The 27,373-nt window shown below is 34.5% G+C and overlaps 1 protein-coding gene across 1 annotated transcript; it reads right to left on the reverse strand.

The window, feature by feature from the left end:
* Nucleotides 1–482: 482 nt before the first annotated feature.
* On the reverse strand, nt 483–27,373 carry Tmem106b (transmembrane protein 106B). The gene is made up of 8 exons (XM_020180891.2): nt 27,215–27,373; nt 24,798–25,019; nt 21,212–21,275; nt 14,018–14,177; nt 8,427–8,567; nt 8,116–8,165; nt 6,793–6,846; nt 483–6,016 (listed from the first exon to the last, which is right to left on the reverse strand). The coding sequence occupies exons 1-8, from the start codon at nt 27,363–27,365 to the stop codon at nt 5,878–5,880; spliced, it is 981 nt and encodes a 326-aa protein (XP_020036480.2). The 5' UTR covers nt 27,366–27,373; the 3' UTR covers nt 483–5,877.

A 27,373-nucleotide genomic window follows, 5' to 3' on the forward strand; every position in this document is an offset into this window, starting at 1 on the left:
TCTTGGGAGAGGGAATGAGCAGTGGAATTCCAGCTGACATTGAAAAAAGATGGAGTGGGAGTATAGAAGAAATGGCCAAATGATTTTATATATATATATAAAAAAAAGGTCACAGAATAGGCAATACATTATGTTTCCAAGGCATGGCAAATACCTCAGTTTGGATGGACACAAGTGACAGGCAATAAGAAATGATGAGATTGTGAATTTAGGCAGAGAATACAAGGTTTTGGACAACAGAATAAGGACTTAGCCTTTGTTCAGTATAAAATAAGAAAGTAGTAGCTTGTAGACATTTTAGGTATGACATTCCAGAGATATTACATAAGTGCAATGATAGGAAGCCATGGTGGATGAAAGAGAAATCAAAGCAATGAAGTTCAGATAAGGTCTATATGGATTAAGAGCTTAGAGCTAAAAGAGTATCAGGATTTACACTGATGGGTTTATGTAAATGGAATTTTAAAAGAACAACCAAAATATGTGACTGACACAAATTTTATTTTTCATGCTAAAATTTTTACAAATTGTATTTTGTCATACACAATTACAAGAGTAACAGTTATAACTGAATTAAAAAAATAACATTTGGGGGTATTACTATTAATTTACTACTGTCATAAGCATGGTTGTTATATGAATAGCAGTAATTGCTATAATTACAGAAGTACTCAATTAGTAAATTTAACAACAGTGCCATGATAGAAGCCACTATATAATATAAACAAAATATAAGTGTCAAATGTATTTTCATACTCTATATTCCATAATTAAGAGTTCAGGGTTAGTGTCTAGTAATACCATCATTCGAATGTCTGACCAAGTGGGTCCAAATCATTTTCTAAAACCTTTTTTGTTTAGTTCTAAAGGAAAATACAAAACATGCAGCCATGGGTTCCTGCTACTCCATGCCTAAAGCCAGCCATTCCATGAAGGAATTTGTATCTCTTGCATCATGGTGTTTGTTCCACCTCATACGACTTAACTGAAAGATATGCGTTTAGCCCTCAGAACCACCTCAGTGACAGCACAGCAGTGGGTGAGTACCTCCCAGGCTCCTAGGCTCTGAAATGCTGGGGAGTGGGACAATGTGACCTGTAATAGTCTACATGGTAGTAATACTACCTTTTGGCCATTGGCACAATACTAATCCTTTTTGCTTCTTAGTATACAAAATATTCTGAAATGTTTCTCTTAAACACATTACAGTTAATGTAATTGAACAGAAGGCAACAACTTCCTTCTAGAGTAGTTAGATTTACCTATAAAAACTTGCTACATATCTGTTAATTTATGGAATATTTTGGGGGTCAAATTCAGACAACATTATGTTCATGACTTCAAAGTCTGTGCTAAACACAAGTAAAAAGAATTACAAGCACAATCAAATTAGCAATTTTAAAATGGAAGTTCCATTTTTATCCCTATAGCAATCATTTTTGATTTTATCCAAATTAAGGACAAATTTCAAAACTCTAACTGTGGAAATTTGTTTTCTAAGGAAGCACAAAAATATACAAATGTTAGTTCTAATCAGAAATTTCAGTTGGCAAGTGAAAATTTTTAGTTTATTATAAATAAGTCTGGGATTCAGAATTTAAGTTTTTGATCCAAATGCATCACAAATACATTGTTTTGATGTAAAAATAAAAAATTTAAAGAATGTTTAACAGTCTTTTTACCCTACATCTCAAACACATGTATTTTCTTAAAATCATATAGGACAAACATTTCACTTAAAATCTAATTTTACACAAAAATGAGAGAAAAAAAAATCTAATTACTCTTAGATGTACTTGAGGAAAGTACTTGCTGTTTCCAGATACTGTGAGCTAAAATCTCTACCTGATGACATGGGAAGCAACTTTTTACTTATAAACAAATAACCTGAAATTCAACTCACAGTGCTTATCAAAGAAGATTGTTATGTATTTAAAAAATTTAAAACTTCTATCTTTTAAAAAGTACCTAACTGAATGAATCATCTTAAATTAGGAGTAATTGCAATATAAAGAACTGTTTATTCTAAGTAGTTTTTTAAAAAAAGAAAATGGAATAGAGTTTTTGACAAGCTCTCAAATGAAATATCCAGAATTATACTCGGATAATAAGGCTAAGAACCACAAAGGATTCATTAAAGTGTCAAGTCTCTTAGTATGTTACTTTTATTGTGTTTTGACAGTTACCCATGTTTATACTGCACTGTGCTATTTCCAAACTACAAATCATAAGATCTGAAGTTACATCTTCTTCCTGTAAACTTTTTAGAGAAAATAACGACCTCATTAGCCTAAGCAAACAAAAAGGCACAGAAAAACTGCACAAAAATAAACTAGAGCCAATTAAATATTAACACAGTAAAGATGGTCATTTAGTGATTTCAAGAAATTTATCTGGTAGCTAACATTTTCATACTGTATTTCAAATCTCAAATGTAATAATTTCTGTTATTTATAAATAACCCTGATAATGTATTGGTTTTTTCTTTATTGGAATGATAAATAAGTAATAAATCTTAACACAAAATTAGGCAGTAGGTTATGGTCCAAATTATTCCTCAATTGTTCATTCATTCCCCATTTAAAATACTTCAGATAGCAAAGCTAGTAAAATCTTATGCCATCTACCGTTTTGATCATCACTATTAACTATGTGAAATTTTCCTTTAATTTTTTATCACACTAACCTGAGTTAACAGGGCTTTCCAATGAGAATTTTAAATGATAGAGCACAGATATGGGAGACAAGGAAGCCCTTTCTGGCCCCAATTAAACCATTTACTAAATATGTGATCTTAAAGCATGTTCACCATGCTTCTCTTTTCCCTTCTAGAAGATGATGATCCTGTCACCCTCCTTTGGAAAGTCGTAAGACAGACACACAGGAGAGCTCTAAAAACAGCTATTGTTTTTAGATACATAATACATAATATCGATACATAGAGGCTTATTACAGTGTGGGATCTGGTTAGAAAGACCAGGCTATTAAAGTGTAACTTAAGAGAAAGTTATTCCTGAAACTATCAGAAAAAATGTAATATCTTTATCATGTTTCTGTGTAAGTTCTAAGAGCAGTTATAAAAATATATTAATACCTATTCTATTTCCACGTAATAAACCATAGTGGATGCTGACCCAGAAAAACTAAAAGCCTCATACATTCTTTTCAGACTTTACTTGTTTGTTTATTGGCAGTTCTGGGGTTTGAACTAAGGGCCTTTTGCTTGCTAGACAGGTGCTTTACCCCTTGTACCATGACCCCAGCCCTCCAGAACTTTTTTATGGCTCTAATTTTGATTCTTCAAATTATGTTTCTATGGTTTTATTAACATAGCCTATTTTGTTTATTCTGGTAGTTATTTAACTTTTTCTGAAACTAGTCCCGGGCAATCTTTATTTTTCTTCTGTTCTTGGTCTTTTATTTGTCATAATTCTAGTTTGTTTGTTTTTTTTTCTGACTCAAACTCCACTGAAACTATATGTAATAAAGAATTTTCAATTTAAGAGTGAAGAAAGGAGATTCTGAATTAAGTCAGTTAGAAGCAAATGGAGATACTATGCCTGCACTCTGAAAGGACATAAGAGCCACAGATCATCAGACAAATCTGTTTAATTTATACTATGTAACCTGCCGAGGTTAATGTGCACAAAACAGGAAAACAGTATTTTATGAAGCATATCTAAAGGACGATGTACATGTAGGTGAGGCATGAAGACAGCATGTGTCTTAACACTTTATGGCTTTCTACATAGAGGGTCACTGAAATACCCTAGTTTCCTAGGTAGATGTGAAACTACATGGGTGCCTGCTCAGGCATGGAGAAACAGATCTGGAAGCCCTACTGTAGATACCAGTTATTTTCGAAGTAACAGAATTAGAAATTTTGAGGCAAAAGAGGAACCTAGTTCATTCACGATGTAAATCATGTCAAAATGAGAAATTTAGGGAAAATGAAATGAAATTGATGTGAAAGACAGAAACATCTGGGCATGATGGTGAATGCCTGTAATCCCAGATACTTGGGAGGTTGGAGACAAAGTTAGGGAGACCCCTTACCTCAAAAACAAAACACAAAGGGATGGGGCATGGCTCAAGTGGTAGACCACTTGCCTAACGTGTACAGCCGTGTGTTCAATCCCCAGAACTGTGAAAAAAAAAAAAAAGGAAAATCTATATAGCAGGACAGTGTACAGTTTGAAGAAGAATAAGAGTAGCCAGAAAACATGACAGAACAAAAATTGAAATAAAGGGTTAGAAAGTCCTAGTGATTTGAGCTTTCTAATAAGGATGGCTAACCTGGCAGTGGATTAAGGAAAGGCTAAATAGAAGAAGAAGAAAAACAGTACATTTACCAATTTAAAATGTTCATACAGAAGTCCATGGAGAATTTGACAAGAAGGAAAGACATGATTTTATATTTTAAAGTTGAGAGAACTGGGCTGGTAAACAGGCTATCTTCTAGACCTAAATTAGGCACTTAGGGTTGGGGGAAGAGAAACCTGACTTTTGCCACTAGGGAACAGAAAGAATTGAATACCTCAACCCACTTACTTCTTTTGGGTATCACGGTCAGCAACTAAGCTCAATGGTATGTATTCAAAAGGTCCTTAGCACTTGGTAATAAAGAAGGAAAAAAGATCTAATGGAAAATGGTACTGAAAACATAAAACAACAAGTGAACAAGTAAAAAATTTATATTTGATAACACTTAAATCAAAAGACTAAAAATGTAACTGCTAGAGGCATCACATCAATATGACGTACAAAGTGACCACGTTTAAAAGCACAATGTTTTATTTTGATATAGCCACCATTATTTAATGATAGAATTTCTTGAGTAATTTCTATCAAAAAATAATATTCTCCTCTAAAACATTCATGAAATTGATGACTGAGTCCTAATCATTGTGAAAAGTGTCTATACCATTTTTTAGTATTAAAAGCAACATAAAAAAGTGAAGCATCAACATCTTTTATTTCAAGTGTATTTTATGTCAGATCCAACACATAACTGGAACCTATTCAGACTCTCTAGGTTTATGAATTTCATTTTCCTGTTTTATTTTTATTATGAGCAATCTGCTTTAAGGTTGAGTTTGTACCACTTTCCTTGACATTTATCAAAGCTGTATAAAGGCCATGCAGTTGCAGTGTATTTACAGTACCATACATTAAAGGACTATGTTTGAATATCACACAAAAATTTCACATAGAACTATTATGAAAAGAAATGTCAAATACATTATTTAGAGGCTTAAAAAATTTAGGTACAGAAATTTTTAGAGATTATTTTGGTTGATAAATGATATGCAATCACTAGCTTGAAATGACAAAAACATGCAAATGAGTAGAATTTCAACAAATTAAAAGCTAAAAATGTTTAGCTAAAAGGTAAAATATGTAGTTTATATACTACCATGTTACAATGGGCATTTATAAAACAGGAAGAAAAGTTAATTTTTAAAAAGTCCTTTGTGAATAACAGGCTCTTAGTAATTTTTTATAAAAAACAGTCAGAAATTAAGTTTCTCAAATTATGTTCATTGCCAAAATTATTTTGTCACTAGAGCATGGATTGGCTGCATGACTTTTAAATAATTATTTATTATACTAGAGAGGAAGTCTCAGTTTTTCTCTTTGGGGATGTGGGATGTAAGAAAACCAACCACTAAATTTATTTCAAGTAAGATATCTTGGTACCAATGTATACTTAACACAGAATGGAGAGCTGCAACAACTGCAAGCCTACATTCTTTTAACTGAACTCTTAAAACAGAAGTGTAAACTTTAGGCTGTTCAATTTAAGATCTCCTATTTGGAAGTACCTCATGTTTAAGAGTTCAGAAAGTACCATCTTCTCTACCTGCATCTCGGTTTTTATTGTTCTGGCTGAAGTACATTTAGATATTCAGACTGCCCCATCTGGTAAGTCGTGTTTCTTCCACAGTCCACATACTGGTACCTCTCCTGGGATATCTGCTCAGAGTGGCCAAAGTACGTTGTTGTCACAGTAACTCTAACAATAAAATAAATGGAGAAAAATGTTCAATAGAAGACTTTCTGTGCTAATACTTTATAACATAATACTTTTCTCCAGGGAGAGATTATGTGACATTATATCAACTTAATATTAATTAATACTGCACAAATTGTGAATAACTTACTATTTATTAATTACTTGTTACAATTACTAGCTATGATTATTTAGTATTAATGATGATATATATGGTGGACATAAGCCTCTTAGGGAATATTTCTCTAACAGACACAAAAACATAGCTGGGCAAACCCAATTCATATAATTAAATAAACAACAAATGTAATTTTTTAAAAGTTATCTTTAGTTAAAAATAGAATGTCATTACATGATTTAAAAAAAAAAATCATACAGCGCCTTCATCGTAGGGAAAGTGTTAGTTAAATATCAACTAATGGTCAAAATACCAAACCTACAACTGACAATGTTTTATCAGCTTTATAGCCCTTGGCATTCTTGCTCTTAGATTATTTACCAGGGCAGTGAGGAAACGAATGTTGGGCTCAGTCCTCTCTGTCCAAATCTGCCATTCTCCTGAGTGTCTATAATGCCCAGCATATGATCCTTCACTGCTTCTCTGAGCAACCATTTCTTAATTAGTTAAATGTGATATTTGCTCAACCCCACAGCAGTCTTGCAAGGCTTCAGACCCAGTTGAGATGGCATTTGTAAAGATGTTGGGTATACTGTAAGACAATGTTACTGATCTAAAATATGAATAAGAAATATCTTTTTTAAAAAAAAGTCATACTTACTGCATCATGAGCACTATGTTATGCACTTTGATGGATGGCAGTGTACAGAAATCACTGTTAAAGAAATTAAAATGTGAATAAATACAAAAAAGTAAATTAAAGTTAATACAGGCATTATTTGTACACTTTTTTTTTTTTTGAGATGGGAGTCTCCATATGTTGCCCAGGCTGCTCTTGAACTCCTGGGCAGAAGTGATCTTCCTGCCTCAGTCTCCCAGGTAGCTGGGACTATAGACATGTGCCATTGTGCCTGGCAAGACACTATTAAGACTATATAATAAAAAGCATTTTCTACGCATCAAATACTGACTGGAATATTCATGACTTCTAATGATTAATTCATTCATGCCACGGCAGTTGTAAAGTAACTTTGATGTGTTCTAAGAATTTATTTTGCTCACTTTTTAAGATTTTAGTAACCAGAAGTTCCTATTCAGGCTTGTGCCAAAAGGTGATGAAAATTTATGATTAATTAATTTTATTTAAGAAGAGTTAATAATCATTAGGACCCACTTAAAACATTTTAGAATTTCAAATCAATAACAAAATATTGTACGTTAGCATTTTTCATCTTCCTATATTGAAATGACAAGAATATATGAGAATAAGTTTCTCATAATAGTATCTAAAAACAAAAAGGGACATGGTATATGCAATCTGAATTCTGAAAAATGAAAAAACTTTTATGGATATAGGTACGTGTACAAGCCCATCTTATTCATGGATATACTACACATAATTTTGACCAAGCACAGTCCAAAAAATAATAAAAAAATAAAAATCAACTTTAAAACCAAAAACTTTAAATTCCTGTGTGTGCATTATGGAATTCAGGTAAATGCAGAAGCTCTCAGTCTGTTCCACATTACTGTCAATTGTGTTTAAATTGTTCTGTGGTCTCTGTTTCCCTGAGCTTAATTTTTATGAAAATTTGCCTTCCTAAAAGCAAATTGTTCCCAAAAAATGTTTAAAAAAGTTAATGTGTTTAATTTAAATGATAAAGTGAAAATTTTAGATTTGTTGAAAGGCAGCATGTTTTCAGCGGAAGCTGGGCAGCACTGTAGGGAAATGAAGCAAGTGCGGGCAGCAGAGGGGTGAGCTCTGTGCATTAATGTGCTTCTGCACCGTGATCTTGGAGCTATACTCCCACAGATATAGTAGTATATGAAAGTTATGTATGCCAAGGATGTGGGAAGAAGAGAAAAGGAGAGGATCACAAGCCAGGAGGAATATTCTAAATTGTAGTCATTTTAACTGACAAGGTTATAGAAAAAGAAAAATTATTTTATACAGATAATAAAGTTATTGAAAGTCAGAACTTACTACATATAACTCATTTCCTCTGCTATAATAGTAGGTACTGTATAATCAATCTGAAAGGCAAAAAAATTAAATAATTAAAAAAATCAATGTAGAATAAGATAAAAACATCAAATACTGCAAATGGATGTCAAAACTTTAAAGAATTAGAACTCTCTCCTTTTAGGAGCTTGATTCTAAAATTTAATCTTACACATGTATGGCATGCATTTCAGAATCAAGTATTTGAAGAAACATCCCACCCAGCTCAAATTATAAGACAGACCAAGCTGAGGCCAGTTTTACTCATCTGGTATTTCACGACTGAGGCTTACTTGCTTCATATCGAGTGGACCAATATTGGTTATGTTGTTTAAGCGTGCCTTTCCAATAACTGTTTTAGAAAACTGAACTTGAGCAGTGATATTTTCAACTTCAACAGAATAATAGTTATTGTTCGTTATATTTAGTGTATTCTGCAAAAGAAAAAGAGGCAGAAAATATATACATTATCTGAAAATAAGCATAAAAATATGTACTCAAAATTAATAAAGCAGATGATTTTAACTGTGGTCGTGCTTCATTTATTAAAAAGAAGAATTCTATTAACAAAAATGAAAAGCAACATTAAATGAATTAATTGTTTGGTCTTATACATGAGAACTATGCCTATAATAAATGCAAGATTCAAAAATCTGAAAAACAGACCCAAAATATGTATTATAGGACTAAGAAAAAATAATGTTAGAAAATGTATTTGTGGCTTTAGTTAGCAAAAGTCCAATAAAAATAATTTTTAAATTTCATTTAAATTTTTATTCTCATTATACACATGCTTCTACCAATTACATTAGGTATTTCCTATTCTATTAAATTAAAAAATGACCAGTATTTAAAATGCTTATAGGAAATTACTGTTTTAGTTTACATGATTGTAGAGATTTATGCCAGGTCACTATGGAGAACAAATGGCTTAGGTTAGAGTCTGGTTGGATAGGAATATAGCTGCATCATTCCAATACTTAAGTGACAGTTGGGTTAATTTCTGCATTTTGTTTGTTTTTTTTTTTTTTCTTTTTTGTGGGGGGACAAGGTCTCACTATATAAAGCAGGCTGGCCTTGAGCTTTCCATCCTTCTGCCTCAGCCTCCTAAGTGCTGGATTACAGATGTGCATCACCAAGCCCACCTCCATCACACCTATGGTCTTGAAATATTTGTATGGCAAATGGCAATGGCTATCATTATTATATACAAGTCCCTAAAATTGAAAAAAATATAAGCTCAAATTGAAAAATATGAACAAATAAAAAACTACAAAGGATAAGCACAAGCAAGTCAAAAAGTACAAGAAACATTTTAAAATTCCTTAAACTCATTTACAGTCAGAGAAAAGCTGATTTAAGTAAAATAGAATGTTGTGTTATATCCCTCAAGCTAATTAAGATTTTGCAGAAAGTGAATTCTATTCCTAGCAGGAGTATGAGCAAAAGGTTTTTACATTGCTGGCAAATATACTACATTCTTTATACTAAGTATTCTAGCAACATCCAGCAACATAAGAAATATGTTTTCTTTGATCTAGCACTCCTACTTCCGAGCATTTATTTCACCGAAGTACAAACACTACGGACATTAAAGACAGTGTTCCTCAGACTGGTAAAAAAAAAAAGAAAAACACACAAAAACTCAAAAAAATCTCCGAAAATAAAATGCATGCTTGTCCATAAAAAAGAATGACTGAATAAATTATATTTTTATTGGAGTTTTTTTGGGTGGTACTGGGGTGTAACTCAGGGCCTTGCACTTACAAGGCAGGTGCTCTATTAAGTGAGCCACACATCCAGCCAAAAATATATTGTCTTCCCATGGAGTATTTTCAAGCCATCAACATTATCTCGAAGCCGGATAATTAAAAACAATTTCAGCAAAGCATTAAAAAGGAAACCAAAATGCATAAAAATATGCACACAATACTATTTTTTGAGAACAATTATTTTAAAAACTGGGCATGTGAGGGTATTTATATTGAAGTTAACACAAATATGAGAAAAGATATGAAAAGATGAAAATGGTATAAGTGAAAAGAAAAGAATACAGTCAGTGATAAAAGGTAAAATGAATGTACTAGAGATTATTAACTATCTGATTATACTTATACATTTGCCTAAGTTATTATAGTTATAAACACAGAATTTAAAAATGCTATAAGAGCATAAATAGCAGTTACCAAAATGTATAAACATTTTATTTATTAGGTTGTTGATATTCATTTCTAGACACAATCTAAGGTCAGTGGATCTAATGAGCTGATGGAGTGGCCCAAGGAATGGGATTTAGGAGACTCTTGGAACAAAATAATGTTGGAACGTATCATTTTTGACATGTCCATAATTGTTAGAATATTAAAAGGGAGAAGTATGTAAAACAGCTTCATAAAAATACTTATGAGAATAAGAAAATGATACATCAATAGTTGGACAGATTTGTTGCAGATCAGTGAGAATACATTTCATTCATAGGTCAAAAAGGGACCATGGTCATCAGCTTTAGAATAATGATGATTTATTATTAAAAGTCCTAAACTGTCTATTATCTTGAATTGGTAAATTTACTTTCAGGAATTTATCCTAAAGAAATAACCTGAAATAGAAACAAAGTTTAAGCACAAAGCTGTTTTCTAAGTAAATATTTGCAATAATAAAATAAAACTATCTATTAAGAAAATGGATGAGTAAACTGTAAAACAGTCATATAAAAGATCACAAGACCATTTAATATGGGAAAATGTAGTGTGATCTCTGTTGAAATGTACATATGTGTATATGTGCATAAGTGTATGTGTGTATCTTTTATCATTAATATATGTAAGAATGCTTGATTATATATGTAAATATATACATGTATATGAATATTATATATGCATTTTTAGCAAATACATGTAAATAATGCCAACAGTTAAGTGTACACAGGAGTAAAAATCTTTATATATTATAGGAGTTTCCAAATATCTAATAATTAAATATTTTCATAAGTATAAAGATAGTATTATTGTGATATTATGAAATGTATTTTTTGGTTTTCATCTAGGATTCGTCGCTGATAGCTCCTATAGCCCTTGTTATTTCCTAAAATGTTAGCACAATAAGGTTGACATATGGCCTATAATTGTCATTCCTGAAGAAGCTAGAGAAATGCTTTAGAGTGATAAAGAAAAAAGTCTTTTGTTATAATTTTGGGGCACTTTAGGCCTCAGAAAGTAACATCTCTTTCTCTGACCTCCCCACCTCCTTTCACCTGCTCCTTTTTCTCAAGGCAGGCCATAGAACTAAAAATATACTCCTAAATCTTTTCCTGCATTTATGTCTTAGAGCTGGCCATAAAGAAATTCTCTGACTCTCTGATAGTGGATCATAAGACCCCCATTCCAGAAGGGATCTGGCTCAGACCTGAGATGAAGGAATGGTGACCGGAGAGTTTATTTGAATTAGATCATATGCTTTTTGTCCAACCACAGTCATGTTTAAATAAAGAATTCTCCATAAAGGTCTAAGAGGACAGGGTCCAGGGCACTACTAGATGGAACAATGTGGAAGTTTACAGGAAGGTGAACAAGAACTCATCCATGTGCTTTGAGGGTGGAGCACCCCAACTCCTGTGGACAGAAGTCCTGAATTCTAGATTCTTCTAAACCTCACCCTATGTATCTCTTCATCTGGCTGTTTATATGTATCCTTTAAAATATTACTCATAATAAGCCAACCAATGTAGGTATATTGTTTTTTGAGTTTTGTGAGCTGCTCTAGAAAATTAATGGAACCCATGGAAGGCTCATGGGATCCCCTATTGGTGGTCAGTCTGTCAGACGTTCCACAGACTGGAGCTTGGGCCTGGATGTGAAGTGAGGGGCAGTCTGGGGGTGCTGAATCTTCAACCTGTAAGACAGGATGCTACATCTATGTGGACAGTGTCACATCTAAATGTAATGAGAGGACATGCAGCTGGTGTCCTCTGCAGAACTGCTGGTCTGCCTGCTTCTGGGGAGAAACTTTCACACACCTTGGGATGACAGAAGTCATTTGTGGTGACTTCTTCCAACAGGAGGAGAAACTGTTTTTGTTTTGTAGATCCTTAGGAACTAAAAAAAAAAAATAGTACTAAAATATACTCATTTTAAGAACTATAATTCCAGGCTGGGTGTGTGGCTCCATGGTAGAGTGCCTGCCTTGGCAAGTACAAAGTCCTGAGTTCAAACCCCAATGCTGAAAAACAATTATATTATAATATAATATATAATAATAATATATATATATATATATATATAATTCTATAATAAGTAATGAATTCTGTTTTTAAAATACTTTCAGAGAGCCTATCAGCTTTTTATCTGTGACCTTACCGGCCTATCACTCTTTTAGTCCAAGCTTAACGTTCACAGAAACAGTAATCTTATTTCTTACTTAATGTTTGTATTTTCTGAACTTAATTATGAGGTAGTTTCCCAAAATGTGAGAATTCCTGTTTAAATAAAGCATCATATTGACATTTAAACATACACTCTATCTAGTATTTGAAAAGAAATTTCACATGGCTTTTTACTATTACCTGTTTACAATCCATGATACTGAAGAAGGCTTTCAAGGTTAGCCACAACCATCTGACTACTGTTTCATATACTGAAGAAAAAGGAAAATATCTCCCTTGTTCCATAGGGCTGTTAAAGTGGGAAAATACTCAATAATTATTCCTCAGTCATATGAAATTATTTATAATTATCACTGCGTTATGCATGTCTTACTCACATATATATGTATATATATTTACATACAAATAAATGTGTATTTTTACAAAACCCTTAGATTATTAACTTTTTGTTTATTTGTTTATTTTGGTTTGTTTTGGTATAGGATCTCACTAGGTAGCCCAGGGTGGCCTTGAATTCAAGATCTTTCTGCCTTGGCCTTACAGACTTGTGCCACCATGTCCAGCCCCAGGTTATCTGCTTTGACAATAAGCAACAAAAATAAATGGCTCCCTGGGAGTTCTTTCTTTCTTATAATTAAGTAGTGATCCCACTTTAACATCTTTTTACTCTCTGTGCCTCTAAAACTCCCTTCTCCTTTCCCTACCACAGGCATATCTATCTCAATCTTAGCAGTTCACCTTTGTGAGGACAACCAACTAAATCCACCATCACTCTTCCAGATGGAGAGCACACACACACACACACACACACACACACACACACACACACACGCTTGGGCCTGTAGTCATAAATGAATGTGAATAGCATCACCAATGAATATCTATTTAGTCCCTTTTTCCAATGCAGTAGTTAGCAAACATGTTCTTTTTAAACAAATGCTAACAGGCAAAAGAAAGATAGAAGACCTTTTCTGAGTTGGGAAGCTGCACAATCCTTCTAAAAAATGCTGTCCTGAAAACATAGAGGATATTTTCATACATACTAATTTATGAGAGAGAAAATGTCATTTGTACTTACCTTTAAACACAATGAAGAAAAGATCTGTTAAAGATGGCAAAAACTGTAGTTCACAAAATGTAAAGAAGCAAAAAATGTTATATTTATAACATCTACTGAATCAACTATGTCAACACCTTGCTAGAAGCTATTCTGAGTCAAATGTTGAAAACTAAGTTGTTGGTAATACCTTTTTTTGTTTGCCAGAAACTGTTTAGTTTATTTTGCCCTCCTGAAGATATATTCAAATGTTAAATAATTCTGTATACATTAAAATGCCAATATGCATATTCACCACTGTCAGCTGAACCAGAAATTGTAGAAGGGTCAGTATAGCAAATAGCAAAGGCATACTGGCAGTGTCACACTTAACAAACATTGATGAACCAGCTGCTTAACAGGACAAAGACTAAGGTAAAACATTTTCAAAATAAAGTTGTACTTACTGTGATATTTAAGTATATTGTTCGCTTTTGATCATCATAACTGACATATGCTGATTTTACTCCAATGTATTTCACATCAATAGAGCGAGGGAAAAGGAAAAACACAGCCAATCCAGAAAGGAGCAGACAGACAAACACAGATGCCATCACATACAGTTTTCTGAAAAAGGAAAGAAAATATTTAAATATATGTGCATTAAAAATTATATAATGTGCTGGACACTGGTGGCTCATACCTGTAATCCTAGCTACTCAGGAGGCAGAGCTCAGGAAGATCACAGTTCAAAGCCAGCCCAGGCAAATACTCTGAGAGACACTATCTCAGAAAAAACCCTCGAAAAAAAGGGCTGGTGGAGAGGCTTAAGGTGTAGGCCCAGAGTTCAAGCCTCAATACTGAAAAAAAAATTACATAATCATAGTGCAACATTTAGAGAAGGTAATTTCAATTTGAATTTTCCTCTCATATATTATACTAGCAAGAAAGCATGTCTAATTTCACCAAATTTTCATATTCTAAAAGGTTGGGTTTGAGTTTAAGTTTTAAAATGTCACCTTTTGGGAGAAGGGGATTTCAGGCTTATAATAGAACATTTACTGAAGTGGTTTCCAAACCAGACTTGTAGGAGTTTTATATGAATACAGAATTCAAGGGTTCATTCTGAATTTCCTGAAGCAGTTTTTGCAATGAGAGTTTCACGACTGTATGATTCCTAAGGTGACTGCTCATCAGAACCACTAGAGAAGCTCTTCAACTAATAATGAAATAACCACTTGCCCTATCAATCTCACTATGATCAGACCTCTGTGAATTTCCACATCCACATCCCAAAGTATTTGTATATCAGTTTAAAAAATATTGTTGTAGGGCTGGAGAAGTAGTTTAGTGACAGAGTGGCAGAGACTCTGGTTTGATCCCTAGCACTGCAAGAAAATAAAAACACTGCTTACACTGATCAACTTGGTTTTGAAGATGTTAATATAAAACTTTTTTTTAATCAAGGAAAGAAATAATATGCATGCATAAGATAAGAAAAAATAAATAAATGACTTACACACATTTTCTATCCTTCTAATTCACCTGAAATGTATCTCTTCCAATCCTTGCTACTTTCTTTCCAGTCTCTACAATGGAAAATTTCCTTTTCTTTCAAGGTTATCCTCAAAACTAGAATTTCAACTTTCCTGATTTCTCTAATATATAGCCCTCTGGTGAAAGTCCTTCTTTCAATTCTTTCTAAGCCTTGATTATCACTTACTTCACCTTCCTTATATTTTAGTCATATAAAAATTTTTCATTTTATTCCTGATTACATTCTTTTTTCCCCCACAACTTTCTATGCTTTGATGAAATTAATCATTGTATGTCTTAATAGATAGCAAAGAACTTCCTAAAGATGAGCATTTTAAGCTGCCTAAAAAGAAAGAGAGCAAGACAGTTTATTTAAAAAAAAAAAAGAATAAAAACTTTCTAAATTGCTACCACTATGCTATTGTCTTGTGCAAACCAATTACCACTCACTCACACTCCCTTTGGATTTTCTCAACCAGAGTAGGGTAGTAATCACTCCTGGGTTTCAACATGTTTATAGTGCCTACAATATCCCCCCTCCAAAAAAAAAAGTATGAAAAGTACTAAAAATGAATGTGATAAAAATCTGAACTTTGTTAGATTTTCTATACTTTTTTTACTTTAAATTACTTATGGACAGGTGAGCCCACCATACTGAGTTTATGCTTTGGGCCTGTAAATCATCTCTAATTATGAATATATGAGTCAGTGCTCTAAATTAGTTTGCATACCAAGTTTACAGCCATTGAAATATTATTTAACCTGATGGGAAAATAACATTCCATGTGGTATTTCACTCTAAAATGAAAAACTGGCTATTTATTGATAAAATAAACTATATTGTTCTGTAATTAAAAAATTATCAGTAACTGTCTCTTACAATCCTAGGAACAGCAACCAAATTCTGGGAGCTCTGTAGTTCTGATGAAATTAAAAAGGTTGTGTGATAAATGTGGAGTCCTTAGAATTCTACTGCCATTCCCCACCTGCACTATTTAAGGTAATTAATTCTTTCTATCACTTTAAAATCTATAGGTACTAAGGGTTAAATGACATAAAGTATGAAAACAAAGCAATTAATACATATAATTTTCTGGACTGGTGGAATGGCTCAGTGGTAGAGCAACTGTCTTACAAGTGCAAGGCACTGAGTTTAATCAATCAATAAAAAATTTTAAATACCACACCACAACTCCTCCAACCTGTAAACAAAGACCCAGAGTTGTTCCTGAAATAATAAAATCTTACTTCAGATTGAGAAACATAAACTCTTCTGGGCATTATATGAGCTCTGCAGGTTATTCCCTTTGCTTCTACTGAGTGGTTTTTCCCCCAGCTGGGGGCACTTTTTCACACAATGTTGATCAGGACCCAGTGGCAGGTTAAAAGTTCCCAGTGCCACTCTCTACCCTCTGCTACTCTGCCCTGCTAACTCTAACCATCTCGGCTTCCTGGACTCCAGCTCTATTTCCTCACTTTGGGGAGACCACTAAGTTCTACAGATTCCTTTCCCTGTGCTGCAGTATGGATCCTATCTCCAGATAGGAAGGTGGTAAAATAATAGGGCTTATTTCATTCATTTTCTCTTTTTCAGGGATGACTGTCCTCTGCTGCTTAACATTCACTGAATAAAAATACTGTTGTTTCATGTATTTGTCCTCAGTTATTTCGGGAGGGAGGGTAATTTAGTCTTGTTATTCTATTTTTTTTTATCTTTTACATTTAATAGTCTTTATTTATTTGTTTATTTTAGAACAGTCTTAGATTCACTGGGAAACTGAGTGCAGAGTACAGGAACTTCCCAAAAAATATAACCCTTGCACGCTACACACCTAGCTTTGCCTGCTATCAATATTCCCCACCAGGAATGTAAGCTAGAACACCCTCTTTGGAAAACAATATGGAGGTTTCTTAAAAAAAAAAAAAAACAACTAAACATAGATCTGCCATGCAATTCAGATTATTCCAAAGGCACCTGCATCCCCATGTTTATTGCAGCACTATTCATAATAGCCAAGTGATTCAAACAGCCAAGATGCCCCACTACTGACAAATGAATTAAGAAAATGTGGCATTTATATACAATGGAATTTTACTAAGCCACAAAGAAAAATGAAATTTTGTCATTTGCAAGTAAATAGATGGAACTGGAGAACATCATCTTAAGTGAAGTTAGCCAGGCCAAAATTCCCATGTTCTCCCTCATATGTGGATTACAGACCTAAAACAAATGCATTAATATTATTGGACATGGGTCACACACTAAGGGGAGAACACATACAGGAAGAATACAGAAAGGGAAGAAAACCTAAAACTTGAAAGTCATTGATGTACCTACTGTAGAAGAGTGAATATAGTAATCTTAAACTGACAGAGGTCACTATGGGAAGGGGACTAGGAAGTAGTGAAGAGATCTGGTAGAGATGAACCAATGCGGGTTGTAATACACATGTGCATGAAAGCAATGCTAGGAATCTCTCTGTATAGCTATCCTTATCTCAAACTAGCTAAAATGATATATCTTTCATATTATCTCTTATGTTTTCTCTTCAACAAAATTGGAGAAGTAGCCCAAACAATGTATACACAGATGAATAAATGTATAAACAATAAAAAAAAGGAAAAAAATATTCCACACCAGAATAGTGCATTTGTCACAATCATGAATGTACAATGATATTTAAGTATCACCCAAAGTTCAGTTTATGTGTGGGTTCATTGTTGATGTTGTATAGTCAATGGGTTTTGCCAAGTGTGTAATGTCGTGGATCTCTCACACAGAGTCGTTTCACTTTCCTAAAAACCCTCTGGGTCTGCCTGTTCATTCTCCTATCCTTCTAACACCTGACATGCATTGATTTTTTTATTTATTTTTTGCTGGTTCCATAGTTATTTCTTTTTCTTCTTCTTTTTTTCTGTTGGTGGTACTAGGTTTTGAACTCAGGATCTCACACTTGCTAGGCAGGCACTATACCACTAGAGCCATTCCACCAGCTCCTGAGTTTTGTCTTTATATTCAATTATTCTAGCTTCTTCAGAACTAGAAAATCAGTTTATTTCATCTTGTATTTCTTTGCTTTTACGCTGATAATCTTGATCCCTAATGTCCTTTACATAATTATATATTTTGTTCATGTATATACATTTCAAAATTATATACTGGTAGTACTCCTAACATGCAACTATTGAGTGCAGTTTAAAATATGCTACAGTTTTCTTTGCCATTTAGATCTTACTAGACACAGACAAAGCAATGATTTCAAGTCACTTAAAATAATTTTTTCAGCTGTGTTTATTGACCAATTTGATATACAGTTAGGAAATTTGTTTCCTTTTCTTTCTTTTTTGTTACTTCTGATTTAACCTTTTATGTACAAAACAAAAAGTGTACATGGTACTAAAGCCCAAAGAACACACACAGATGTTACTTACTTACTTGTTCCCTCTTTTCTAAGTTTTCTCTCAAATGTTGAGGGTAATTCTCAAACTTTCTCCCAAACTCTGAGGGTAACCAGTTTTATAATTTTTTGTTTATCATTCCATTGTTTCTGTGTGTGTATATGTGTTTCACACAAAAATGTGCAATGACTATCACACTGTAATAAAATACAGTTCTTCCTCATTCCATTTTGCCATGTATACAGTAGCATAATTTATTCCATCATTCCTCCATTAGGGTTATTTATGCTTTTTGTAACTACTGCTACAAACATTGGCACAATGAATAAGTTGTACAAATGCCACTTACTATATTTGAAAACTATCTTTAGAATAAGTTTTCAAAGTAGAATGCCTGAGCCAGTGAGTACATATGTAATTTTGTTAAGATAGTGCCAGATTCCTGTTCACTAGCAAGGCAAGTATGCTTGTTTTCACTCAGTCTTGCCAACAAAATATGCTGACAATATTTGGGACTTTTGCCAATCTGATAGAGGTATCTCAATGTAGTCTTAACTTGCATTTCTTTTATGAGCAAGATTGAGTATATTTTCGTATGTTCAAAGGTCATTTTTTTTTGAAAAGTAGCTGTTAATAGCTTTCTTTTGGTAGTTGGCTCTTTTTTCTTTTTAATTTCCTTCAAATTGTGAACCATCATAGAGAAAGAATCAATATTGGCCCTGTCTGTGATATGATTTGTAAATATTATTTCTCAGTTTACCATTTATATTTTGACATCATTAAGGTTTTATTTTCAACCCCAAGTTTTTATCTAAATTACATCAAATTTATTTGCTTTCTTTCATCACTCCTGGATCCTAAACCATAATTAAAAAGTATTCCCACTTTCAGGTTATAAAGATTTTAGACCTAATTTTTTTGCCTTTGTACCTCTGATACATTTTTAAATTAAGTGTCAGATTGGCAGTTTACATAATCCTGTGTTCATTTCATTTCTGTAATTACTAAATGTTACTCTATGGTTTATTTATTTGAAGCACTATGGTCAAGAAGCAGCATGACAATCTGATTTTTTACTAATAATTAATTGACCCTTTTGCCTGAATGCTCAAAGAACTAATTTTTTCCCGTTCTCTTCCCTTCCCTTCACCCTTCTCCTTCCCTTTTGTCTTTTTTTCAGGACTGGGGATGGAACCTAGGGCATCTTGCATGCTAGGCAAAAGCTCTACCACTTGAACTAAGTCCCCAGAAAGAACTTTTTTTTTAGTCTTCATGATCCAAGAATTTCACTAGAATGATTTTCAGGATGGTGCTGCATCTTCATAATACGTAGGATAACATCTTCTTTTGCTTCAGGGACATGTTGTTGAATCAAATGTTTAGTATTTGCTTAGTTGTAGTTTGATTTTCTTTTTCAGGGACTCCATTATATACATGTTCAATATTCTTTATCTTCTATGTCATTTTTTTTAACTCAAGTCTTTTTCATTAGTTGTCCGTGTTTTCATTCCTCTGTTTATTCTCTATTCCCAGATACTTCTAGATACTTTCCAGGGTATCTATTTGTACTTGCACTCTTCCAGTTTTGAAGAATAAAAATATTTTTTGAATTCTTTTAAGGAATCTGTAAACTATCTTTTCACATTTTCCCATTGTTAGTTATTTTATTTCTGAGCTTAACTTTTGACTGATGGTGTTCTGTCATAGCTTCTATAATTTTAGTACATTTTATATTAAGTTGAAGTTTTCATCTGCTCTATATACTTTTATCATCTGCCAGTATTTTTCCTGAGTTGTCTTCAATTTTCTTAAACATATCTTTTTTATGATACTGGACTACAATTCATTCCTATAATTCACATTAAATAAGAATAGTTTTTGTACTTTCAGAAAAAAAGTTCCATTTTGGCAATGGGCCAGGGTTGCTTTCTGAGCTTCACTGCTTAAGCGCTCCATCTTCCATTTAAAGAGAGGGCCCTTATGAGTACTCTCCTCCATACTTCTGCGAATAACTCCCCAGTTTCTGAATGTTATCTGTCCTTTATTTGGCACTTCACTGATGGGATCTTAACTACACAGCTATTTTCCTCAGGATATATGTCTGTTCTTTTTGTAAGAGTTTTTGTTGGAGACTTAGGATTTAGGATGGTTGTGTTCCTTCTCATCTTCTCAAGGCCTCTATGGTCTTTTTGCTTCTCTCCAAGCTAGAACATTTGGAATCTTCTTGTTTTAACAAGTTATTCTCAAAAGTATTTGCTGGGGTTACTTTGAATGGGGTCATCTTCTTCAGCAGCACAGTATTTCCTTTGTGCATCAGGGCTGTCAGGACCCTTCAAAAACTCTCCTTTGCTTTCTTTCACAACTTCCATGCATCTGCTAAGAATGTTTGGGGCCCTGCTATCATTATGATTTTATACCCATTTTTATTCTGGAGTTGGTAGGAATACTTTATCACCTATTTTTGATGAAAATGGTGTATGTGTGTGTTTCCTTTGCTATTTTAAATGTTTTAATAAATAGATTTGAGAACACACATATACCATGCTGCTTTCAAGATCTCACTCCAACCAATAATCATTTTTTGTTTAATGATGAAAAGCATAAGATGGCATAACTTAATAATATCATATACATTACTTTTTAGTAGTCTTATGAGAATGATTACTTATAAATACGTCAAAAAGAAAAGAAACAGAAAATATTGCTATTTTCTTATAATCACTTACGTTCTTCTTGGCCTTAATCTCTGATCACTATATGGAATCAATGCCACCAACTGGTTTTCTTGTCCTAAAAGTAAAAGAAGTAGATTTAGAAATGTATCAGCATGATTAAAAATAGAGTAGTGCTCCATCATAATTAGGTTTGGAAAGATCACAATACCATCTGGTTTCTATCTCATTCTTTTAATATACTATTATTCAAATCTTTAAAGATTATCCAGCAGAATTTAAGTTCTCAAAAAGATACCGTGTTTTTCATACCTAGATATCCAATAGTGTAAAGGCTGGGCACCAGTGTCTCATGCCTATGATTCTACCTACTACGGAGGTTAAGATCAGGAGGACCACAGTTCGCGGCCAGCCTCAGCAAATAGTTGGAAAGACTCAATCTCCAAAAATTACCAGAGCAAATGGACTGGAGGTGTGGCTCAAAGTGGTAGGTCATCTTTTTTGTAAGAGCGTAGTCCTGAGTTCAACTCCAGTCCCACCAAAAAATAACTAAAAATAATAATATGAAGAATTATGGCTCTATTACCCTTTTATCCACTGAAAAACATCTAAAATGTCCTAGCTTTCAGGTCTGAATCTACCATGCCTTCCTTTAACTCCATTGTCTTCCACTAAGACTTTTATTTGGTTGCTAGCACAAGAAACATATTGCTACCTCCCTTTCCTGAAACCTCTATCACCACAGAGGTTCTTATACTACCCCCCTTGAAGACCAAAAACTACTCTTCTAAATCTCAAGCTTTAAGTGGTCATTGGTTTCATATGAGATCACTCATTAATCTCATGTGGTCCATAATGATACCAACGATCACACTGTATTTCCCTAGTTCTTATTCTCAATCCAACTCGCCAAGATCACGAGTTCAAAACCAACTCTCTTCAGAACCTCAGGATCTTCTTCCTCATGTTCATTCTTGGTTCACAATGTAGTAAACTGAAGAGAACATCTACAAATACCCACCACCATACTGATGAGAGAAGAATTCTGAGATGTCCTAAGTTGAGTTATGGAACAAGGAATGGAGGAAGTAAAGAGATGACAGAAGTTCTTTTTAACCACAGCACCAAACTAAGTAAAAAAACCTTCTCCACATACCTTTCCTCTATGCTCTGATGAAGATTAACTATCAAGGCCCCATTTCATTCTGCTCTTGGAAGCAACCAAATAAGAAACAGGGGAAGAACTTCTCTCTATGGATTGTCCTCCTATCCTAGGACTCTGTCCCACCTGTGTTGCTCTACCCTCTTGCCCTCATTTATAGCCAGTGGAGGTTCAATGTAAATAATTTTATGCTTCTTTTCCCAAAATTTCATTATAAAACACTTTGGACTCTTAGGTTCAGCAGACATTTTTCCTAGACCTATCTAGCCAAGCTGCAGGTAGCTTAAGGAATTTGTCCTGGAACTGGTCTTTTTATCTTTGGTTAATATCAGTAAACACTTCAATAAACCTTTCATTTCAGAGACTTTTTAGTCTCAAAAGTTTGGTTTATAAATATCTACCTACTACTGCTTCTATGTCTACTCTATCTTCTCTCTTATTAGAATATTCTTGTTACACTCCTCTGGACAAGCAGCCCTCTGCACATGTGCATTAGATCTTATCATTCTCTGTAGCCTACTCAAAGACATTGCTCCAATACTTGTCTCATCTCTGCATTACAATTTTCTCTATGAATGACTTTCATCAGCATACAAACATCGATTAGTCATTCCACCTTAACAAAAAAATCCCTCTCCTGACCTCACAACTCTTCCCAACTACCACCTCTCCACTTTCCTCTTCTCTAGAGCAAAACTCCTCAAAGACATGTTCTTCTCTGTACAACCTGTCCTAAGTGTTCATGATCCCAGTCTACATGTGCTCTTTTCTTCTTTTTTGTTAGCATGTATTATTTGTATAAATTCATGGGTTTATTTTTACATTTTCTACACATGCATTTGCAAATACCCTAACTGCTCTTAAAAAGCTCTCTAGCTTTTTTATTACTAAATACAACAGTCAGTTCTCAGCCCTCACATTCCTTGACTTATCAGTAGGACTAACAGTTGATTTTTCCTTCTTCCCTTGTGTACTTTCTTCACTTATCTTTCAGGACACAGGGATTTCCTCTTCCCACTCAAACTGCTCTTTTTTGGGGTCCTGTACAAATTCTTTCTCATGCTACTGACCTTAAAATGATACAGCTTTCCAGAGTTCACTGCTAGGGACTCTTCTTTTTTCTATCCAAACTGACATGCTTAGTGTTCTCATCCAACTACACTTTAAGTATCATCTATATATTGACAACTACAAGCTAGGCCTTGCATTAGAATTCCAGGTGCTTATTATAACTGTCTACTGAAAATATCCACTTTGATATTAAACAGGCATCTTCAAGCATACATGTCTATAAATGAGCTCCTAATCTTTCTCCTGACACAACTCACATCTTTTCTGGGTTGGGGGCATTGCTCAAGTGGTAGACTGCCTGCCTAGCAAATATTAGACCCCGAGTTCAAACACCAGTATTGCCAACAAAAAAACCTAACCCCCCCAAAACAAAACCCCAAACAACAACTAAAGAGAAAAACCATTTTCTTCATTTTAGTAAACTGCTACTTCATTCTTTCAGTTCCTCAGACGGAAAACAAATAAAACAAATGAACAGACTTAAAACAAACACTGGAGCCATCTTTGGCTTTCTATTTTCCACAATCCACATCCAGGCTGACAAAAAAAGCCTACTGGCATACCTCAAAATCACAACTAGCCTGCCACATCTGTAGTTGTTCCCCACCCCCCAAGACTGATGCAATAATTTCTTCAACTACCGTAATTCTTTTATCCTCAAATAGCTATTATCCCTGCAAAGATAAAACCATCACATTTAACAGTCAATGCAATGTAAACTTCCCCACCTCTAACCCAAGGCATTTCTCAGAGAAATACCTTCTACTGTTTCTTCATCCTTCCTTTAGGGTCACTCCAGGGTCACATATCAACTTTTACCAAGCAGAGAATGAGAACAGCACAAGGTGCCATTATTGTTTCTACTTACTACCACTGTGACTAAAGTAGCCTAGAAACAGCACATAGGGATTATTTCCTTCTGACTGCCCCTGTGGCATACCAAAAATTGAATTTTTTTTCCTACTCAGCACATCTTTACATACTATGGAATTCCTTTTAGAAATAACTAATTAGGTCCTGAACAACTTATTATAATTTACAAAATGAGTTACAAATGTTAGATCACCAAATTACTTAAATTGTTTCTAATAGCCAGTATGGCAAAGTGACTGTGATATGGCCTCTAAAGATGTCAAAAAGAACTAAAAATTTCCAACCAAACTTTGGTGCATATCAGCTATAACAGCAGACAGGAAAGAAAAAAATGCTGTATGCAGTGAAGTCATTTTCATCACTACTTTAGGAAACATGTTTGTTTTTGTATCTCCTCTTGACTGAAGTAACTGATGTGAAGTTTTAACTTCAAGAGTCTTAAAATAGAGAGCTTCTTAAACCCATAGGCTTTATATTACTTGGGCAAATGCATGGAATCATTTATTAAAGGAGAAACAATGCAGTAACACATACCCCTAGGGATTCTTCCTGTGCCTTGACAGGTGGGGCAGGTGACACTGTCTCTTCCTGTAAATTCCACATACGGAAACTGAGAGACATCCCCATTTCTTCCATCTTCATTGTGGACTTCACTGTTCACCAATCCATTCCTCATATTGTCAGTCGATGTGACTCCATCGTAAGCATCTTCTTTATTTGGATGCAAAGGCAAATGAGAAAGAGACTTTCCCATGTCTAATGAAAAAAAAAATTCTTATAAACTTCATGGAAAAAAGTATAACTCAAATTCTGTGGTTGATTTATATTAATCTAATCAATTTAGAAGAAACGCAAGTGTTCAAAATACTTCTGGAATTAGAATTATATGTAACCAAAATAACATCTGAAACAAGGGAGATTTCAGTAGGTTCCAGAGGTGTTCTTCTAACAAAATATTAAGAAATGATATCCCATCAGACTTGTAATGAGAATGGGTTCTGAAATGCTAAATATTTGTCAAAAGTCTATACCTTCTGAGAGGATTCTCTAAAAAGAAACAGTTACTTCATTTTTCTTAGAATAAATAAAAAGCAAAGATACATTCTACCTTTAAGGTGCTTGACACTAAATAGAAAAGCTGCTTTGGAAAGAGTACAACTAGGTATTATGTGTTTCACCAGGTAATTTCAAAGTACTATTTTTCACTCATTTAAAACTCACACCTTTGTGATAAATCTTTACTTCTATCCTTAAAGTTCTTACTTCAAACATTTAAACATTTGCAAGAAAAAAAATCCACAAGAACTCCAAATGATGTAGACTTTTCTTTCACTAGTTGGCAGTTAACACTATGAAGTTAATATTCTAAAATATTAAATATAATTTACCACTACAAAGCAGTCAAATTTTTAGAATAACTATCAAAATAACATCAGGGCATAAATTAAATGTAATTTTAAAAGCCAAGTAAGAATGTATTTTTGTATCTATACAAAAACAATCTCTACAGATAGGTAGTACAGTAACATTGCAATTAAGGTCATACAATTTCAAGGCTGAAAAGAACTTAAAAAGTCATAAAATACAACCTGCTGATATTCTGAGGAAAAAAAAACTAGTAAATCATAATATAAAATTAAGGTAATTCCACCCATCTTAAACTTGAGCATATTTCATATTGATCAATTTCTAAATATAAATAATTATAGACATTCATACAGATATTTTTTAAAATTCTCATTTATTTGAATAAGGAAAACTGACACTTAACAATTTGAGTCATTTCATACTATGAGAAAAATTTGCTTTTTAAAATGGGCAGTCACTGAAACATAATGTAAGCAGCAGGATTAAAAACCTACACCCTTGGTGTGCAACTTAAAATTGTATAAGGAGGAAAAGAATTTTCACTATTTAAAAAAATGTTTGTATACACTCTCTACCGCCATATCTTAATTTGGCTCAGTGGCATTAAATGTGAGCCAAACCAACTTGCCAGCCACAGGTGGTTCAGGGGTGAATGTTGATCATCACTGTCCCCACACTCTGTGACTTTGTAGTCTTTGCAGAAGAACACTAGATAAACGATAAATGGAATTAGTGGCCTCAGAAGCAAGGGAATCCTCAGGGATTCCCTTTTAGGGTTCTTGGACAACACAGCAGGAGTGGAAGAAGCTTCCCACTGGAAGGCCTCAGGGGAAGACTCACAAGACAAAGCCAAGTACCCCTGTCCAAACCTGCTTTCTCTTCTGACCTACAGCAACCTTGACTGATAACTTAGACAAACCCCAGACTTTGACAGATAATGGCAATCTCTGCCTTTCCTACGAGGTATTCCTAAGAACACTGACAAGTTTATTCACTGCTATTTTAGGAGACTTATGGTAGGAAATAGTTCTAGACCCCTTTCCTCCTCCTTGTGCTCAATGTTTTATATCGCCGTCTCGTAATTTACTGAAAAAATCAACATGGTTCTCAAATTGTCTGGAGAGGGGGGAACAAGGAAACTGCAGTCATCCCATTAAAATGGGTCAGGATCCTTCTGTACAGGCACTGGTGATAGTTCTGAAAGGGCCTGGAATGAAGGAAAGTAGCAACGCCTTTCAAAAACGATCTCTAAATAAAACCCAGCGCAGTGCAGTCTGCTCCATAAAGGTTAACATGACGATCGAAGTCGCCATACCAAAAAAAAAAAAAAAAAATTCAACAACAGTAAGACCCAGGGCCACCTAGCCGCCGAGTGTGGGGACCTGGAACGACCCCGAGCTCCTGGGCAGGTGCAGTAAGAGGAGGTGACCGACACCTCCCCCGCGAGCCCGCCATGCGAGGGCCCAGCTCCCCGGCGGCCTCCCCTCCTCCACTTTCTCGGCAGGCCCGGCTCCGGCCCAGGTCCCCGGGCCGCTCGGCCCCCTCTGCAAGGGGACCCGGGCTGCGCGTCCGGGGTCGCTCACCGGCATGCGGGGCGCTGCGCAGTCCCGGGCTGCTTCGGCGCGGACAGGCCCGAGGACGGGGTCGCGGAGTCCGCAGTCCCGGGTGCCGGGGTTGGAGCGCCGGCCTGGAGCGCAGGGCAGCCGCGGAGTTGGGAGGAGGAGGGGCGAGCATCAGCTGAG

The sequence above is a fragment of the Castor canadensis genome, chromosome 2, assembly GCF_047511655.1.
Source record: "Castor canadensis chromosome 2, mCasCan1.hap1v2, whole genome shotgun sequence".
Lineage (NCBI taxonomy): Eukaryota > Metazoa > Chordata > Mammalia > Rodentia > Castoridae > Castor > Castor canadensis.

Coding starts and splice junctions, on each gene's coding strand:
- Tmem106b (XM_020180891.2), bottom strand. CDS start 27,365: ATGCTCGCCCCTCCTCCTCCCAACTCCGCGGCTGCCCTGCGCTCCAGG. Junction 8,166..8,426: donor GTCCACTCGATATGAAGCAA/GTAAGCCTCAGT, acceptor TTTGCCTTTCAG/ATTGATTATACAGTACCTAC. Junction 6,017..6,792: donor AACATAGTGCTCATGATGCA/GTAAGTATGACT, acceptor TTTTATTGTTAG/AGTTACTGTGACAACAACGT.